The 21,024-nt window shown below is 30.8% G+C and overlaps 1 protein-coding gene across 2 annotated transcripts; it reads right to left on the bottom strand.

Annotated features, from left to right (window-relative positions):
• Nucleotides 1-16,479: 16,479 nt before the first annotated feature.
• On the bottom strand, nucleotides 16,480-20,669 carry LOC110629496. Of its 2 annotated transcripts, none has more exons than XM_021776485.2 (6): nucleotides 20,333-20,669; nucleotides 19,527-19,762; nucleotides 19,189-19,447; nucleotides 17,452-17,631; nucleotides 17,210-17,365; nucleotides 16,480-16,983 (listed from the first exon to the last, which is right to left on the bottom strand). In XM_021776485.2, the coding sequence occupies exons 1-6, from the start codon at nucleotides 20,360-20,362 to the stop codon at nucleotides 16,816-16,818; spliced, it is 1,029 nt and encodes a 342-aa protein (XP_021632177.1). In that variant the 5' UTR covers nucleotides 20,363-20,669; the 3' UTR covers nucleotides 16,480-16,815. The 2 variants fall into 2 exon arrangements, with proteins under 2 accessions (XP_021632177.1, XP_043805201.1); XM_043949266.1 differs by having other exon boundaries at nucleotides 19,527-19,987.
• Nucleotides 20,670-21,024: the final 355 nt, after the last annotated feature.

The following is a 21,024-nucleotide window of genomic DNA, read 5'->3' on the forward strand; positions in this document are numbered from 1 at the left end:
ATTTGTATCAAACTTCTAAACAGTAAAATATTTTTAGCGAGTATTTATATTATATTTATGAGAATCAAATAAATCGGAGAAAAACATAAAATCACTCATTTAATTTCAGAACTTGAAAAACCATGGTAGATAGTGCTGCAATGAGCCAGATCCAGGTAGATTCATGGGCTAGTAAAAGAAATAGAGGCTTAAACTCTAGATGAGTCACTCCATGCAGTACCAGTGATAACTGAATCTGTAAACTTAAATCCACTCTACTTGCACTTAAACGGGAATGTTGGAGTCCCACATTGCTCAAGAACAAAGAAAATATAAAGAATGGTGGAGATTACTCCAAGTTTAAAACACAAACTCTAAATCGATAATCATCCACACTCCCCTGAGTCTCAGAAAATTTTGCAAGATTTAAAGGAAAAAGAGAAGGATGATTAAAAATAACTCTAATATGTACATCAAATTAGCCAAAGAAAGTTAGAAAACAGAACTTTCCCAGCTTCTTGATCCTCCTGTAGCCTGTGCTCTGCCGTGAATTGAATCAGAGATCGATAATCTATAAAAAAATTTTATTAGTTGTTGATGGAGTGACCAACGCCGGGACTGTGACCTGGTTCTGTGGGTCGAAAATCATCAACGTAATCCATCTTACTTGTCTTCTCTTGACCACCCAATAATTTCTGGGTATCTTCAGACACGTTCAAAGAGTTTTGATCACTAAGTCTGAAGCATTTCTTGCATAGTTTATGAGGTTTTAAATGCCTTCCTTCAACAACCAAAACTTCATGGCATAACATCAAAACAAGAAGAAAAATGCAAGTACCCATTACCCTAATGGCTGCCATAAGCAAAGAGATGGAGGTTTTTTTCTTTTTTTCTTTTTTTTTTGAAGTTGGGGAGCTACAAGTGAAAGAGAGAGACAACGTGCGACACTTAAGGGTTTAGATGTCGACCTAAAACTTATTGTTGTGACTGTGGTATTTATACTAGGACTTCGCAGGGCAGGCAGAGTTGTGAATTAGAGTGAATAATGTTTAAGGTTGAAGACAAAAGCATGTGGGGGTCCTGGCTAGTGGGAAGATTCCACCAAGTTTTGGTTCCGAGTACAGAAGAATGAGAAAAAAAGAGACATTGAACGGTTCATATTGAGGCTTAAACCCTTACCTCTCATGAACCCAATCACAACCATCCGAGTTCCTGGTTAGTTGTCTATATTCTGTTTGCCCCAGTGGCACATGCATAGCTACAGTTATATATTACTATTAATTCTTTTGTTAATAATTATTTATTACACTTAGTAATTAATTTAATTAATTTTGGAGTTGAGTGTGGCCCAACTGGGTACTTTTTCTATTGGATCTTTTTTGTTCTTTTATGTGAAAGACTTTGATTCTTGAACTGCTGCTTTTCGAGACCTCTAAGGGCTGCCCACTGGGATTTTAGTAAGGGAAGAAATTTGAGTCTTCCACTCCTTAATTCGCCCAGGTTAACGGGTTTGAATATTTTTAAATATTTTATTTAAATTTATTTAAATAATTATAATTAAATTTAAAATAAATTTAAATTAAAAAAATATCTGTGACGAGAAATCAAATTTTATTAATATGAATTGAGTATTTTAATTTTCAGGGTTCCATGAGCTATACCTCACTTCAACATGATTGCACTGTTCATTAATTTGGATGGTTACTATAGTACTCTTATTTATTTATTTATATATATATAACCTAACTTTACTAGTAGAGCTTAATTAACTTATTTTATTTATTTAATTTTCCCTATTTAAAAACTATCTTTAAAAAGTTGGCAAGGTCATATGCGGTCATTCGCCACCAAAGGTTGTCAAATTTTTTTTTATTTAGCTTGAATTTAAAATCTTACTAATACTATATATTTTAAAATAAATAAAATATTTAAAACAAAATAAGATTATAGTACAAGAAAACAAAAATTGAACTATATATAACTTGATAGGGTTTTGATATTTAATTAACTTAATTTCTAAAATCATTTTGGTGTTGGTGGAAGATTTTTTTTAATGATTATTGATCTTCTTAATTGCTTTAAAGTAGTATCAGAACGAATCCTGCTGCAAAATATTGTATTTCTGGCACTAAAAGAGAATAGATTGCCAAGCCATTATAAAATTCCTTAATCAAAAAACAAAGGAATGCAACTTATTTTTTCATTTTTAATTATTCTAATAATATTATTTTCCTTATCACAAATAATAATAATATTGTTTATCTTAGACCTAATATATGAAAAGGCATGAAATCATTTCAAGCCATTGGATTTTTTTTTCTCTCTCTCTCTCAAGAAGTGATACCTTTATCTTTAATCACATATCCCTCCTAACTTCTCAAGGACTCAGGTTTCATATATTGAATGTTTCCACTATATGAACTGAAGATTACACAAATCTAATAATCACCGGCCAATTCATTTGAGTATATTGACATTATTTCTGATGATCTAGTTTAGTTTTAATGAGTCACGCCTTTCTCTTTTATTTTTTTTTATTCTCTAATGACGCATAACCAACATTCTACTACAGTTTGCTATCGTAAAGAGGCTCGTCAGGATCATTTAATTTCCTGCTGACGCTCGTGCTGATAGAATCGGAGCATAACTGAGCCTGCTCCCTTACTCTCCATCACATCAGATGAGCTTGGTTTTTCTCTAGTGAATTCGAGCCCTAGTCAGTCCGATCTATTTCAATCGTGGACTGGGGTGCATGCTAATGAACCAATCTCGTATAGTGAGCTCTGATAGGTCTTAGTCCCAACCCTCCTACAAAGTCTCGACTGTGATCTGTGTACCAGTAGCCCAGCAATCATCGATTTTATTATATCCCTCTGATTTTATATTTTATCTTAATTATTTTTTATTCATTTGCTCTAGTTGGAATTCACACTCATGAAACAACTTACTATTTTTTTAATAGAAAAACAACTTATTATTAGCAACTCCAATACCAAACTAATCTAAAATTGATTGATATTCGTCTTTTAAATATATATTTGAATATCTAATTTTTCTTATAAAATTTTCAGTCTCTAAATAAATTAATTAATTATTACTTATTAAGGTTAAAAATATTTAGGTGGATCTAAAAGATATTGAAATGAATTCGATTTATTTTTTTATGAAAAAATCTTCTTATTTGTGTTTTGAAAATGTTTTCATTATTCTATTTTTCAAAAAATAAAATTATTGAATTACCGACTTAATAAACTATTAAAGAAAAAAAAAAAAGAGAAAGTAGAAATATAACACATGCAGCATATATATAACACTCATAATTTCATAATCACAACATTATCCTCTACTAGCTAGTAGCTCGAAGAAACACTTAGAACATTGCAAAAGAAATTAACTAAAGTAGTCCCTAATCAGTTCTGGATGGAATTAATTAATGACCAACACCTGGGCTATGGCCAGGATATGTGGGTCGAAAAGCATCAATGGATTCTTCATTGGTTTCAAAGCTTTCTTGCATGTCAATGTGGCTTGGACTTGAATTAGTGTTTATTCCTCTGCTAGGGATTCTCGTGAGTCTCTTCCAGCCGTTGACAGGATTAGAAGTATTGATGCATCCTACACACTTCAACTCCCTTCCTTCGATGCAAATAAGATTGTAAGAGAATAGCATTAGTAAGAAAAAGAAGCAAGTGCGATCTACATTGTTGGCCATATTATGAGTATTCAAAAAAGGCTTGAGATTAATTGCTTTCAAGCTTTTCTGAACTCAAGCTTAAGAGAGGCCGTAGATGCTCAAAATCACTTGCTTTCATCGGTATTTAAAGAGCTGAAAGGCAGTAGTAGCATGTGATAGCAATAAACTCTCTCGAGAATAAATAAAACAAGGAATTTCATTAATGGAATAAAAAATTCCAAACCTCTAGGAAGATTCCATAAACTAAATTTAAGGAGAAAAGAACTGACTACCCTTTGCAAGGCTTTGTGTCTTTATAATACAAAAGACCCAACTGGGCTAGCCTTGGTAATAAGTATATCTTTAATTTAAATAACGTTTCAAATTTGAGTTTACATTCCCTTTATCCTCTTTTTGCGAAGCAAGAAGAGAGTTGGTGTATGAACAAGTGGAAACTAGTGCCTGCATGCACATGGAATACTTTTGACTCTTCAATTTGTCTGCAATCTCCTTTCCTTGTGATTCCCTTATGGAAAATTTTATTTTACAACTGGTTTTAGGCAGAGAGATATTAATAATTAATATACTTTAACTGGCTTTGACGGCTCCAGCCTTCCAGCCTCGAGTGTATAGAGGTGGCTTGGATTCCAGTGAATCCACAGCTTTGGGAGATTTGCGGCTATTTTCTATACTGCCAACTCCAAACAAGTTGGTATTATTTTAATTAATTTTTCTCTTCTTTACACAACTCCTTGTAATCTGCAATACACTCTTTCTGGATTATATTTCACATGCCAACCATATACCTAACTATTCAATTCAGTTGTAAAGTGATAAAACACAAAGTTTTAATCAATAATATTATTTGGTTAAGAGAAAATAAAATAAAAAATAAAATATTTTATTAAAATTTCTCAAAAATTAAAATGTAAATTTAGAGGAAATACTATTTATAATAAAAATAAAATTATAATATGTAAAATTATGTAAATATCTAAAATATTTTAAAAAAAATAAAATATAAAATTGACCCTTAAATAATGAAATTTTCATATCAAAATTTATAACAGACCTATAACCCTTGCCACACTTTTCAAAGTGGTAAGTATCGAAATTTTATTTTCAAAAAATTATTATGGGTCTCTATCGAATATCGACAGTAAAAATTAGAATCGATTTAAATCTTTTTTAAAATTTAAGACTAATTACTTTATATCACAAAATACGTTCATTTAGTATTAATTTTTCAACTTAAATTATAACTGGTTTAATTAATAAAACTTTTATATTTTAAACTATAATAAATTATTCTATCGTAATATTTTTCTAAGAGCATATCCTTTTAGAAAATATTGTTATTTTTCAAAAACAACGGTATGATGGAATTTTTGTAATATAATTTTTTTTTATGTGAAGGATATGTTGAGAAAATTTTACAAAATAAAACTAATATTATAATTTCATTAAATCTGTCAGGTAAGTTCACTGCTTTTTCTGACAAAAAAGCAATATTCGCACAATTCCCTTAACATATGCAGATTCTTCTTGTCTTGGTAATTAATTAATTAATCTGAGCATGAATTAAAATTTATAAATAAATATTATTATAAAAATATATTGTTAAGCGAGCCTATGAGGCAGCTTTTAGAGTGTAAGTGATTCATACATTAATATTCTTATCTGTCAAATTGTTATTGGAATATACTTTCATCTTACAGTATATGCATGCATTTATATATACTAAATTAGAAGTAATTAAATATTCTCGTAATCCCCAATTAAAAATCCGAAATTGATTTAATTAATATAATTCATGTAATTCGGTTTAAATATTAAGTGATTTCAGATTATTATCTTCATAAAAAATTGAATAATTTTTAAATATTTAATGTGATGTGATTCGAGAAATATATATATATATATGTATAAATATATTTATTATTGAAATATATATCATCCAATATATTATTTAGCATCAAATAAAATTTATTAAATAAAATTTTATTTTAAAATAAATGAATTACAACAAATTAAACAGACAAAATTTTAGTGGATAAAAAATCGTGACTAAATATACACTAAAATTTATAGAAAATACTAAACCTACTTAATTAAAGGATAAATTGCAATTAATGCAAATATTTTATTTTGAGCTTCAGATAATCAACTACAGATGAATACAACAAACCAGCCTCCATAATTCGGAGACCGTTAAAGCAGTGACAACAATAACAATAATGATTTATCGAATTTATATAATATAAAAATGAGCCTAATTATTAAATTAAATATTTCTATCAAATTTAGATAAAAATATTTAATTTAAAAAATTATTAGATTCATTTCTATATAGCATTGAACCCTCCCTTTTATTTTATATGTTGGGGAATTTACAGAAATTTACGCACCAAATAAAATCCAATTATAAGTATATATGATGCATGTACAAGTCTATGGATTTGGTTCTGCATTGTTTTCGAGATAGGCATGGCCGACTCCTGGGCTGTGACCTGGCTGTGTGGGTCGATGATCATCTTCGAATCTTGTAACAGAAGTTTCAACGTTGGAGCTACTAATCTCTGCATTTGGATGCCCAACACCTGGGCTATAACCGGGAGTTGTTGGCCTGAAACCTTCCATGGATGATGCCGCAGAAGCGTCGAAGGCAGTTGGGGTCAGGGGCACTGCATTAACAGGATTGTGACTCGAGGACGCAGGTTGAGAACCCTTTGTGTTACTTGGATTGCTGAAAATGATATCTCGGCCAACTGGTTGGCTGTGACCAGGTTTGGGTCCGTAATCTTTTCTGGGTGGCTTAGGATCAGTCTCTTCATCGCTCTCTTCTTGAGATAAATGATGACCTACACCAGGGCTATTACCTGGATCAGTTGGCCGGAAAGCATCTGCAGCAAAAGCACTGAAGTCAATTGTGGTCCCAGGAGATGACATATGTTCGTCTTTTCTGGCAACAGCTTGGGGAATGTGACTATAGGGTGTAGTTTCAGAGCCCTTAATCTTCCCTAACGTCTTTGTCGGCCTGTGATCATCTTTGAATTCTGCAACAGAATGTTCAAGGCTGGAGCCGGTTACAATTTTCCTAGGATGGCCAACACCGGGACTGACACCAGGAGAAGTTGGCCGGAAATCATCCTTCGATGCTGCAGAATCACCAAATGCAGTATTAGGAATGTGACGTTGATGGAAGCTGACAGTATGATCACTGCCATGCTTGTTCATCGACGACTTGATTGGCCTTCCATCAGTGAACAGAATTTGAGTACAGAGTGCAAGAAGAAAGACAGCACTTTTAGATAAAACTAGAGTTTCTGCCATAACTGCAGAGGAGAAGTTGTAAGAATGAGCTAATAATTGAGATTCAGTGCCAAGAAGATGGATGCATGGTTACTGGGTTCCAGATGGTATTTATAGGCAGAAGATAGTACTGTATCTGTAAGCTTCTGTAAATTTATCACCGCTAACTATTAATTTTAATAAAATAAATTCGTGGAATAGGAAGATGAATATCAATATGGACGGTTTGTATGTTAAAGGGGTCCTCTTAAGCTTGACTTTCATGGAGATCTTCCTCCAAATTTTGCATGCGGCTGCTGTTAGTCGTTTCTTTTTTTATTCTTTTATTTCACAATAGTATATTTCAAGTATCAAAGATTTAAATAAGTTTGTCAATTTTCAAAATATAAAAAATTAGAGCTATTAGTTGATTTCATAATTGCTCATAAATATTATATAAAGATTAAATAAAAATTTTAAAAAATTAGAGGTAGTAGGGAGATATGGGTGAGATAATTAATATAGTCGTCAAATCACACGATTTCATTTGACTTATGAAAAGATTGTTATAAAATTAAACATTCTTTTCCCATGGAAAGCCTAAAGCAAAAAGCACAAAGATCACTTGAAAAAAAATGTATTGTTAAATAGTTCATAGGAAGAATGACCGTGACCATGACCTTTCATTGTGCTGAAATGTTGCTTTTTAGCGTTGGGGTATACGGTGAGGGGTAATGAAATCCTTTGATGAATAGGGCTGAAGATCTGTTAGCAATAGCATAGTATTAATATATAACCCTAGCTAGAGAGTTTGGCAAATTTGGCATTCCCCACCACCACAAGAACCACCAAAATGATAGGGATTTGTTGTCCTCTCCACTTATAGATTGAATATTATTAAATTTGATGGTCTCTACGCAAAAACTTACAACTTGTTTCGGTTAGCAAATTCAAGAGAAATGCATATATATAATAATAATTTTTTGATTAAAAAATATTATTAATTGTTAATTCGAAAAAAAGTTGCATGACATTGAATTTTGCTTATATATGAAAAAAACCTGATAAGAATATATATATATATATATATATATATATATATATATATATATATATATATATATATATATATATATATATGAAAGATTTTTTATACAAAAGAGCGCATATATAAAAATAAAATTCATGCAACTGAATAGAAAGAGGACAAATAATATAAACCATATTACAACCATCCTGTGAAATTTTTTTACTATGATGGAGTCGTTGTTAATGATTTGATATTCAAAAAGAAATGGAATTTTTGTGTGTATGAGAAAATTTAGTCTGTGATCGGTCATACTTCTCTTTTTTATTATTTTTTTTCTTGTTCTCTAGTGATATATAATCGTCATCCTACTACAGTGCCATTTACGTACGAACGTATCTGTTTGTCCACCATCGTCAGACGGTCATTTAATTCTCTTTCGGTACTCGTGCTAATAGAGTCGTGGTATAACTGAACTTACTCTTCTACTTCTCGTCACGTCAAATAAGCTGAATTCCTTTCTGATAAGTCTGGATTCTCAACCAGTCCAGCCTGCTTCACGGATTGAGTGGTGTGCTAATAAATTAACTTACTTAATGAATTCTAATAGGTTTTGGGTTTGACCATTCTAGTAAGGCTGCACCTCAGTTTCAACCGTGAAAGAGGATGTTAATTAATGGTTAAATTTGTAAATAATTTTCTCTTTCTTTAACTGGCTGATCACGTTATGGTTTTTCTCCGGCTAAATAGCCTTCAAATGATTATGGCCACTGAATGCCAAAGATTCCTTTCTAGTGGCTAACATAAAGAAATAAATTAGTCTTTGGTTTTGCTTTTCTTCTAATTATATATCAAATTAACTCTCATTGAATTTTCTAATTTAGAGATTGAAGTAAATGGATTTTTAGTTTGTAATTAAATTTTTTAAAAAGTTAAAAAAGACTTTAATATTATTGAATTAGAAATCATATCTAAATAATTAAATTAAAATAAGTAAAGACTTGAAATGCTACCGAAGTATGTAATAACAAAAAAAAAAAAAGAAAATAACAAAAGTTTTTTTTTCTAGTGAAATCCATATTAAAAAATAAAGTGATATTATTCATTTATTTATACGTTAAATATATTTATTTTAAATCGACTGTAAGCAAAAATTGTTTTGAAAATAATTCATATAAAAAAAAATTATTGCAGCTCCAATTGTGTATCTAAACAAATATTTTCAAGGAAGGAGCAGTAAATCCACTATGAGCCCACACTTAGAAAGAAGAAAATAAGGCCTAAGTCTCTCAACTGCCATTATCAGGGGAAAAAAGAAAAGGGCAATTTGGCTACTAATGGATGGTTCATACAACAGCCGAAATTTGACTGAAAATTAATCACTATTTATTATAATTATTAATATGACTTTTGCTTTTTGAGGTTTTTTTTTTTTTTTGAAATTCTTCTCCTTGTATAGGAGCTTTTGACCTCAATTTTCTTTTCTGCTAATTTTATTTAAATATATTAATCTATAGGTTTGACTCTAATATTCCTAGGAGTCGGCGACTTCATGTTATTTTCTATCACAAATCATAAAGTGCAAAATCCTGAATCAAGATCTCTCCATTATAGGAAATGTCATAATGTCTTCCAATTAATAGTATAAATATATTCAGACAATGTCTTAGTGGAAAACGAAAACGAACCAAAATCAGCATGCTTCTCTCCAAATTAGCTCTAGAATATGCTCAAAATGTGCATAGAATGTTAACTTTAGCATAGGAAGTCATAATATACAATATATTTAAATTCCAACCATATATTTTCTTGAAATAAATATTCGTATAATATTTTTAAATGCAGTATCTCATCATTACTTATAGTATTATGTATGACGATAAATAAATGGTTTTTCGATGATCAATTAAATAAATATTAAATAAGTCAGCTGCTTATAGTAAGGTAATGGCATCTCGAGAGGCGTTGAGCTGAATTAAAGAGTGCGGATGGGATCGAATTCTTTTCGAATCGGATACTCAGGTTCTTGTTGTGTCCATTAACAATGCTTCGTTAGATGATTTATCACCTTTTGGTCTTTTGGTTCAAGATTGTAAATTGTTTCTATCCAGTTATGAAAAAGTAAGATTTAGTTTTATTTACAGATCTGCGAATGATGTCGCTCATGTTCTAGCAACATCGGCCCATTCTGAGTCAGGTCAAGAAGTTTAGGTTTATGTCCCTCCTCTTCATATAGTTTCTTTAATCGTTTTGAGTTAATGATATTTCTCTTCTTTTCAAAAAAAAAAATCAAATAAAAATTTTTTAATAAAATAAATATGAATTTAATAAAATATATCTTTTGTTATTAATTATTTTTTAATGTTTAAAAATATTTAAATAATTAGCCATTTTTAGTATTTTTATATATAATTTAATTATACTTTTTTTAAAAAAAATTATAATTATGAAAATTATTTAATATTTTATGATATATAAATATTTAAATATTAAATAAATAACTACATAAATATAATATTTAGATGTAATTAAGGACGACAACTTTGTTAATAAAATAAAATCTTAAGGACTGAAATTATTTTAAATTAAAAAGTTAACTAGTGAATAATAAAAATTAACTTGTTTGCTTACAGAAATCAAATCTCAAAAACTAAATTATTAATTGTAAAGAGGTAGAAATTGATATATTATTTTTTTTCATACCTCGGAAATTACTTTATAAATTACTCTTATAGTTATACATTTATACATTTTTCTCATATTATACAGTGAAAAAATCAAATTTAAACTAAAATTTTTTCAATTAATTAATATTAAATTTAGATAGGATATAACTCATTTCAAAAACTAATTTAAGAGTAATAAATACCTAAAACTCTTATAAAAGGTATATTATCTCTGTTCCATTCAATACACCCTTCACGTTCAAAACTATACTAATATTTATAAAAAGTCTAATATTAAATAGAAATCTCTGATATCATATTAAATTTGGATTATATTATCTTAACAAAAAAATTATTTAAAAAAAATAATGTCTAAAACTTTTATATTATTTTTATTTTAAAAGTCGATATAAAATTTAATAATTAAACATGAATTATAAAAATTTAATTATATTTAAAAAATATAAGAAAATTAAGAAAAATACATTGATTAAGAATGTAATGGAATCTGGATTCTAGTACAACCACTAGCCATTATGGTTGAATAAAAAAAGCATGGTCCAAATTCGAAAATTCAAGTCAAATCCACCATTCATATTTATAATTAAATAGCTTACCACCAACCCATTTGAGATCTCCTTGACCTACCATTCCAGTTTGTCTCAAATAATATATATATATATATAAATTTATTATTCTTGTTTTGATCAATGAAGTCAAATAAGACAATAATGATGAAGTCCAAACTAGTGCAGGGCATCCTCTCCCTCCCCACAGATTGGAATTTTTATTTTTTGAAGGAACCCTATAGATTGGAATTAATTAATATTTAAACAAAGAACCTTACAAAGGAGTTGTGTGGTTGGCTCCTCAACTCGGGGAAGTCCCCACAGGGCCTCCACCCACTGAATCTTAAATTAATTTTTCTAATTAAAATTTTATTAGACAACAAAGAGCATTTGCTAGGCTGTAGTGCACAGGTCTTTCTCCTTCTTAGTGCTTATTAAACTATAACTTAACGTGCTAGTTGAGCTTTGAGCTCTTTTTATTTCAAAAAGAAAAAAAAAAACTATAATTAACGTGCCTGCCAGGACAAAAGATCTCCCACGTTGCTGTCGAATCCCAACTGTCCAAGATATTGGCTTTCTTATTTAATAAACTTTTTTTAGGTTAATAAACTTTAGGTTTAATTAAAAAAAAAATACAAAAAGATGATGGATGCACGCAGTATGTAAGCATTACGACACAGTATTAGGGTTTATTTGGTTTATTGGGTTTTATTTTATGTTGGTTTAATTATTTTAAAATTTATAATTTTCCTTTTAATAATATTTCTCTTAAAAAAATTTAAAAATGTAATATATAGGTCTAACCACTATAATCAATTCTCACAGATTAGGGTTTCACAATTTATGAAAATCATTAAGAGATGATACAATCGAATAAGCAATTGTATGAACTTTTCTATAAAGATGAGAGAACTGTTTTTTTTTTTAATTATTTTTTAAAAGATTGAGACATTTTTTTTAATTGTTTTCTTAATTTCATGCAACTGTTGGGAACCAGACTTAGTTTGACGTTGAATATCCCTGAGACATCGATCAGCGTCAAACATGTAAGCAGACCTCTCTTCATGCAAACCAAGCCTTGCAGTTTTACACCCATAGATCCAACATGCAAAGTTGCAAAAAACTGCTTATATCGCGAAAGGAGACCCTCAATTACGAGAACCAAACTTATGAAACCAAAACCTGGAAACAATTATGAACAACGAAGATAATAATGGCATAACCAAAGTAAAAAACAGTATTTGAAGACATTACGATCTAGAAACAGCTGCAATAGTAAAATAAACTGAAACTCCATTATTGAATTGAAAGCATATTTACAATGCACAACGATGAATCAAAATGAACACGACAAAGTACACATTTTATTTCATTTTATCTCATTGGGAAGACTGAAAGCTACTACTAGCTAGACACATGCTCAATCCTAAAGAAGCTGAAAACAACAATGAAACCCACTACGCTAACTCACTTCTAGCTAGCTAGGTTTTTTACCTAACACTACTCAAATGGCCAATGAGATTGAGAACTAGAGAAGAAAGTTGCCCTAGTTTTGAATGGAATGTCCAACGCCAGGACTGTGGCCTGGGGCAGTGGGCCTGAAGTCGTCCACATGAGCTGGGGGTGGGGGTGACGATTGAGGCTCGCCAACAACAACCGCATCGGCTGGAACAAAAGATGCTGGTTGAGGCAGTTCTACATCTGAGTCATTATCACCATGCACGTTATGCTTATGAATAAAATTTTTCTCTTCTTTTTCGAACTTATTAGAGATTTGGAGCTTTGAGAGTTTGTGTTTTCTCTCAAGCTTCAAGTGCCTTTTTCCATCTACGGACTGAAGTCCTTGGGAGAAAATGAGCATAAAGAAAACACAGGCAAAGAATAAGTTTGTTTGGGCCATATGGCTAGCAAGAGACTAGGAAATTTTGAGGGATGAGAGACACAAGGGTTTTGTGCACCAATTTGCTCAGTTTTGTGCACGATAGTACTAGAGTAAACTAAGCAATCAACTTGGTGCAAACACTACTCCCTGCCCTTCGGTATTTATAGAGGAGGAGATTATACTCATGCATGCATCATATACACCATCATGTGCTATATCATTATATAACATTTATAAATTAATTAATAAGTACTGAGTGTAATAATAAGTCCCGCTATGCTCTAAAAGAAGAACTTAAATTCAATTCTTAAGAATAATATTTTTGAGAGCTGCAACTATAAATCCAATACCTAATTTAAAACTAAAAAATTAAGTAATGAAAAATTAATTATCTCATTAAAAAATATTTTTTATAAAAAAATATTTTTCAAATATAAATTATTTTTCGTTTCCCATTATTCATTCTTTTTTATTTATGATACAAATAAATTAGGCAAATTTACATGCACACGCCGTTAAATTTTGAGGCAAAGGTGCTTAAACTCTCGGGACTTGTATAAGGGCATAAACTGTATGTGCTTGCACGAGTAAAAAGCATATTTGAGGATATTCTGCATGCATTTGTATGAAACTAAGGGAATCTTAAGTAGACCAATTCTTCATCAACCCAAAGTATAAATGCATAACGTTTTACGTTCAACTCAGAACGCATTATGATTTTTATTCAGATTTATATAATCTTAATCTAAATTATTTTTTTCTAAAAAAAATTATATACGTGTGTTTGATTTTTTTATTTTATTTTCTAAACACATCATTTCCCCTCATCTTTAGAAGAAAAAAAAAATATTAAGAGTTTAAATTTATATTTTGAAAATTTATTAAAGAATTCCCAAATATTACATGACAATTTAGTTATTCTATCCATCTTTTAAAATATATTTCAACATATTGCGCTAATTATATTTCAAAAAAAAAAAAAAGAAATCAATTTTTTTTTCAATATAATATATTAGGGTTAGGGTATCTAGAATACTAGGATAGTCTGTCAACAATTAGCATTCCACATGCAAAAACAGTAAATTTGTATAGTTTTAAATGGAAATTTATAGAATATGCTTAACCTAAATAAAGAATATGTGTTACATTCACACATGCACATAATCAACTTTGTCTGGCATGATACAACTCAGTAATCCAAATTCTATATCTTCAAAAACTTGAAGGCCACAACTGGGAAGAACTACAACTAATGTGGAGGACAACTTGGTATACTATATTTACTTATGTATCTTACTATGTCCCACCATTCAGATTTCCAACACTTTGTGTCTTGGTTTTTTCTTCTTAATTGTTCCTTAATTCTCAGTTCCCATAGATTTTTAATGTTTTGCAGTCACGAGACTAGCTGCCTTTTCCTTTGTTTTTCTTGAATTTTTTTAAGAAGCAAAAGGTAATCTCCTGCCAACCAGAAGCCTCCAGTGTGCAGTGCTTGCAGCTTTAGCTCTCTGAGTTTCTAGCGGCCAGAAACTACATACCCCTTCGAATAGTTGTTTCGGTTTTAATATATTCCACTAATCTAAGAAAGATGCTTCAACATGGGCTGTGCTTGAAATTTTCTATGAGTTGGAGCTCTTGTATGTATTTTTTTAAACTCATGTTAGAATCAATGAAGTGAAAGACTTTTCAGCTGGGATTCAGGAAAAAGATATTGGGCAGCTTTTCTTTTCCAAAAAAAAAAAACAAAGAAAAAGAAATGAAGAAAGTCATGTATATAGCAAATTAAGAAATTGGATGAATGTGGCCACACAAGTGGAAATGATTCATGCATGTAATGTATTAAGACAACATTTGATGTGGTATTTCATTACAACATATCTAGACCTAGGATAAAATCTAGAAAATCCTTGCCTACATTATGAGTATTTTACCAAATTAATGAGTGCCAAATATGAATGAGAGTATATATATTATTTATAATATATGAAAATCATTATTTAATAGAGTGTTTTTACGATCAAAACTATTTGGTATGATCATTTGGTGCAGTGCTTGTAGTGTAGGTAACACTTGCCCAAAAGGCTACAAACTAAAAAAAATTTAAGAAGCTTGTTTCATGAAAATAACTCGTAAAAAATATTTTTTAAAAAATTTAATGAGATAACTTATTTTTCTTTATTTAATTTTAATTTAAAAAATAAAATTTATTAAAAAATTTATATATAAATACATTAATAAAAATATCATTATTTCCTAAATAAAAAATAAAAATGTCAATATATAAAAAATTACTTTTTTTAAGAGAAAGTTAATTTACTTAAAATGACTTATTGAAAAATATTTTCCATTTACTAAATTTTTTGAGTGCTCGGAATGTAAGAAAATACGAAAAAAGTATTTTTTTAAAAATATTTTATGTGAAACAAATGAATTTTAAAAAAATTTACTATTTAATTTCTATAATATAAAAAAATTCATTGGTTGATCACTTTGTTTTTAAAAATATATTAAAATATTTTTAAAATATTAAAATTAGTTTTATCCCTTAATCTGCTTATTATTAATTCATCTTTTAGTTTAGTAAAAATATCAAAATCCCTCCACATTGAGGGTGATTTAGACTTTTTATTATAATTTTAGTAGCTAAAAATAATAAAGTAACTAATAAGTAGACTTTAAAAATTTTAGAGATATTTTAATATATTTTTTAAAATTATGAGTCAAACTAGTGAGTTTCCAATTAAATAATAATTTTTTAAAAAATTATATAAATTTAATTTATTATATCATTTATATATAATAATAATAATAAATTCTCTTATATCAATAATTAATTATACTTGAAGCAGAAATAATGTGAAAGATGGTATTTGTCTACTCTACAGACTCCCTCTTTTAAGAGTTGTATAAATTCCATGACCAATTTTATCTCACCCGACATTTAAGGTGGGATAGATCCTAATGCTTTGGGCTCTTTCAATTCTTTACGTGACGGAGTTAGAGCCATTAATGGTCATGGTTTCTAAGGATGGACATGGACGTAGGTATTTCAGGTCCAAATATCTGAAGCAAACTGGGCTGAATAGTTTCTTCAACAGGATTTATTGAGAAACTGTTGCAAGCTCCTCTGGGCCTCAGAATCATTATCCATGCCGAGGTTCTTATCTTTCGCTCTTTATTGTCTACGCTCTTTCCCTCCAGAAAGGAAAATGCTTATTGTCTACGCAGTGTTTCATTGAAAATTATTTCGATGGGTAAGTTTTGTAGACATTCGAGTGAATATGATATTCCTCTATCTCAGCATATTTGTTCAAGTATAGCAGCTGCTGACAATTTGATCATACAATACTGGCATATTTTACATTGTTCACTCAGCAAAAGAAGATAGATAATGCTGCGAAATTTCTCACATCTTTCTTGAAATTAATTAACTGACATGTACATTTTGTCCATATGATCGACAAGGAGATGATTGAGAAAAAGAAAAGTTTCGGGTCAACGGAGAGTTGTCATAGAAAGGCAAAAAACAAAACTGTCAGCTTGGTTATCGCCTAGATAACCCCGCAACAAACTGGAGTTCTTCACGGAAGCCTTTGGAGGCAATTAGTTTGCGGCAGTATTCACAGCAACCAGACCCCTTGAAAGTTGCAAGCTTAAGAACCTCTGCAACAAATTAGTTGAAGCAGTATTCACAGCACCATTCCACGTGTTAGCAGACTTGGACAATTTTAATAGTCAGCTTTGAGAAAATTCTCATACTCTGTGCCTGCTAGTGTCTTGTTGACATCTTCCCAGTTCTCAATATGATCGGATAATGGACCTTTATGTATTTTTACCTGTCGACTCGTTAATTCCATATATGGAAGCCCCAGAAATTCTTGAACATCCTTTAGTTTCTGCAGCATGTAAGAAAATGTAAATTGGAAACTTGCAGTTCAGAATCATTATCAACATACACAACTTCATGAAACCTAGAAAAGCACGATTATTGCTCAGCAAATATGAAAATAATGCAGAATGTGATTAGGTCATTGAGTTGTTATTTTTTTTGTCGTTAAAAGCTATAATTCTTGAAGTGACAATTTCTTCAGGATTTCATGAGAGATACTCATAATAACTTACCGTGCAGTTTTTTACCAGATCTTCATAGTACAAAACAATATGGCGTGTGCTGTTGAAGTATTCTAAAGCCCTGGCAGCCATTATCTCCATCTTCTTTAGATCAGCTACTAACAATGTGGAATTGATTGTAGGCTTGTATTTTGAAAGGGCTTCAGCCTGAAACAAATTATGACGAAAAGTTCAAGATCATATGTGTAAATGAAAGAGTAAGAGAGTTGAGAGGAATGATGGGAAATACTGACCTCTTCTGCTGAATGAACATGAGACTTGTGCGTTCCATTCAATAACTTAGCATGTCGATCATAGGAATTAGAAAGAACTGAAACCATCCGGCGCAGTAGGTTTCTTCGGAGCAAAAATAGTGCAGATACACCCCTAGCATTGAAGTATTCTACAACAGCTTCATGGTTCTCAATCAATCCCTGCATAAGCCATAAGAGGTGGTGTCTTAGCCTCTTTCCCAGTATAACAAAAGAATTTATACGGATAATCCTGCAAAGCCCCCATAATAGACCACAAACAGAAGTTTCTTCTACCTGACATTCTATTTATCCTGCATAAGGTTACTCAAGTTCCTTATATACCCTACCAATTCCCTCCCACCCTAAGGAAGGACTTTTTTTCAAAAAAAAATTGACATTAAGTTGAAGCCATTAGGACAGCACAAAGAAAAATACTTTAGAAAACAACATTCAGCCACTAATAGGCTGTGCCCATAAGACAATGTTTACCCAAACGAAGCAATAAAAATTTCCTGCTTTTCAATTAGTTAATAATGAAAAAAAAATTAACAATACTTTTTGTTCAATGCTACACATGAGATCTAACCTCAAAAATTAAATGCTACCCATGAGGGAATTGGCAGTAGTGACGCTGCCAACTTATACCCTCCATTTGGAATCAAGGATTTTGTAGGAATTCAATTCAATTGATTTTTCTTTTTTATAAAGATTTTCTTGTTTGAAGTTCAGAATTCAATTTTTTTTTTTTAACTTTAAAAAAAATTGTTCTAAAAAAAGTTCAAATCTTGCATAATTTTGCAAGAATTCATTTAAATTTTTTTTCTTACAAACTGAATCAATACCAAATGAAGGGATAGTGACCTTTGTCGCTAAAAATACCAAGTGGTCTTGCAGGGCCCTCCCTATAACAACCACAAACCCATAGACAAGACAAGAAGCCTGAAAATCTCACTATATCCAAAAATCATTTTTTCTTTCCAGATTCTGCCTAGTATGACACATTGTATGGATTAAGAACAGTTGGAAGCGGCAGAGAATCCCTACCAGGAATCAGCTGATACCCATGAACCAATATTGGAGTCAAAATACAAAGAGATGACAATCCTCCTAATGAAAACAATATATAAAAACTGCTACTCATATGTTTTGATGAGCATAGCTTATTGTAAAGCAATGCCTTTCAGTTGAAACAAGAGGCCAAGTTTCAACAGAGATTTTCACAGTTTAGCAAAGAGATTCACAAGTGTTACATGAAAATGAACCACTGTACCAGTTGTCTCTAAATCTCAGTCTTATTGGTCTCATTGTTACCAGAAACAAGGTGCAACTATATATAACAAAAAGATGAACCTGGCAATACGCCTCTATCAACTACAACAAATTGGACATAAATATGACCACAATAAAAACAATATTCAGTCGTTTATGGGAGTGACTTTGTCTATTTAAGAGTGAAAAAGAAAGAGACAACTGTCTACTTAGCTCATATTTAAAATTCATGGGCAAAAAGAAACTTATTTTTAATTTATTTGAAACTAAAATTGTTTTCTAAGTGCAAATAGCACCCTTTTAACGGAATCACTAGGATGCTTTGATTTCATACTCAGGATATTTGGGGAAAATCTAGTAAATCCATCATTTCACCTCCAATGCCATAAATCCTTTAGTAGCCACAAAGCTGAAAAGTTCAAATAAAAATGTAATCATATTTAGCCTTCATTGGAATATTTCAGTTACCTGATTAAGCATCCACTTGAAGCCAACTGCAGCTGAACATTCATTCTTAGAAGCACTAGTGAACCAATCCAAATTGTATAGTTTGTCAAGAGTCTTTATAATTGATGAAGCATTTCTCCTCCTATCCAAAACAGAGAATATTTCTCCATTTGAGCTTACATTGACATGACTATTTAACAATGTCTCAAACCATCCACTCCCTGATCTTTGCATTGATAGTATTGCAAAGTATCTGACAGGATTATGCACACATTCAGCCCTGAAAGTACACAAAATCACTACTCAATCCCAATCAGAGTCAAGTCCAAATTCAAAAACAAAACAGAAATTGTGAATACCTGCTAAAAGTTTCAGGATGTGGGAAATGCATAATAGGAATTCTCATTTGTGTTGGTGGGTTGTCAGAAAATGGCCTCTCAATGACTTGAATATCTTCAATCTTAATTTTACTATGGGTACTTATCTGCTTCAAACACACTGAGCAGATAAAAACACCACAGACCATGGCAAATACTAGAACAATCATCCTTAACAAAATGGGAGATTTCTTAGGAGGTTTTATGATTATAGTATCCTGTAAAACACGAGAAATAGCCATGTTATTCACAGAAAGGAAAGAGGGGGGTGGGGAAGAAGCTTGCCAAATAAATTTAAGAAGAAATTTAGGAAAGAAAACTGAAAATGCATTATCTAAGTGGACAATTAAAGAAGTAGAGTCTCCTTATAGAAGTCCAGCAACTATAAACCCAGAACCACAGTGCACCACCAGGGACCAGGAAGAAAGAAAAAACCATAGAGCCTGGAATTTATAGAGGGAAACAAATACATAGGGGATTTAGGAAGAATAAGCTAGAAATCAGCTCAGGAATCTAATGGACAACAGAATAGAACCCAGATCAGAATAGGCAAAGCGCTGCACAAAGCATTGTTCTGTACACCCCCTTGACCTTATCTTCCATAACCCATCAATCTACCACAAAACTGGAACAACAGTTGAAGAAAAAAAAAAAAAGCTTTTTCTGCAGTAAAACTACAAGCGGCAGATAAGGAAAAAATCATTATCCAAGCCCAGATAAAAAAAATTTCCAATCTTCCAAGAGAAAAACCGAAAAAACACAACAAAGAAGAAAGAAAGAATAAGCACCTTGCTGAACCAACAGATATATTCAGCCATTGCAACGCTTCCAGGAGCTAGAGAGAAGAACACAGAAGAACAAATAAAGAACAAAGTAAAAAAGAAATAGTACAAATTATAAAGGCATAGAGCTCTCTCTCTCTCTCTCTCTCTCTCTCTCTTTCTCAGAATGTAGTAGTACTGCTACCCATCAAAGCCATCTTGAAAACCAAGGCAGAGAAAGCAGAGCAGAAGATGCCAAAGACAAGGAGACTGGATTTAGGAGCTAATATTGATTTTAGGCCTCGTGAAAAACAACGTTCCATTTAAGACATATGACATTTGATTTATTAAGAACCGAAGAGAGAAGTGAGTGACGGGCGTTGGCCGCTGCTCTTCTCGTTAACGTTGGTCTCTTTCCTTTCTAGATTTCTTCAACAATTCTAATTTTTATTCATGTAGGCCATCCTTAGTTTTTATTTAACAATCTTTCTTCAAATTAAATTAAATTAATTATTTTTTATTTTTTATTATTATAGGAGTATAATTTTTATGCAGAAATTAAATTTTGTAAATTATAATTATATATGTGTTTATAGAAATTTTTTCAATAGAGCACTCAAACAATTAAATTTTTAAAAGTCTTTCTCTAAATTTTAAAAATTTTATTACTGACTTTCTATAAATAAATCCCACTATATTCTTATTATAATTAAATAACA

The sequence above is a fragment of the Manihot esculenta genome, chromosome 13, assembly GCF_001659605.2.
Source record: "Manihot esculenta cultivar AM560-2 chromosome 13, M.esculenta_v8, whole genome shotgun sequence".
NCBI lineage: Eukaryota > Viridiplantae > Streptophyta > Magnoliopsida > Malpighiales > Euphorbiaceae > Manihot > Manihot esculenta.

Bases quoted from the DNA above. Each gene is read 5' to 3' on its own strand.
- LOC110629496 (XM_021776485.2), bottom strand. From the start codon at position 20,362: ATGGCTGAATATATCTGTTGGTTCAGCAAG. The intron at 17,632-19,188 runs GTAACTGAAATA...TGGCTTATGCAG, and splicing joins TCAAGTGGATGCTTAATCAG to GGATTGATTGAGAACCATGA. The intron at 17,366-17,451 runs GTCAGTATTTCC...AATTTGTTTCAG, and splicing joins ATGTTCATTCAGCAGAAGAG to GCTGAAGCCCTTTCAAAATA.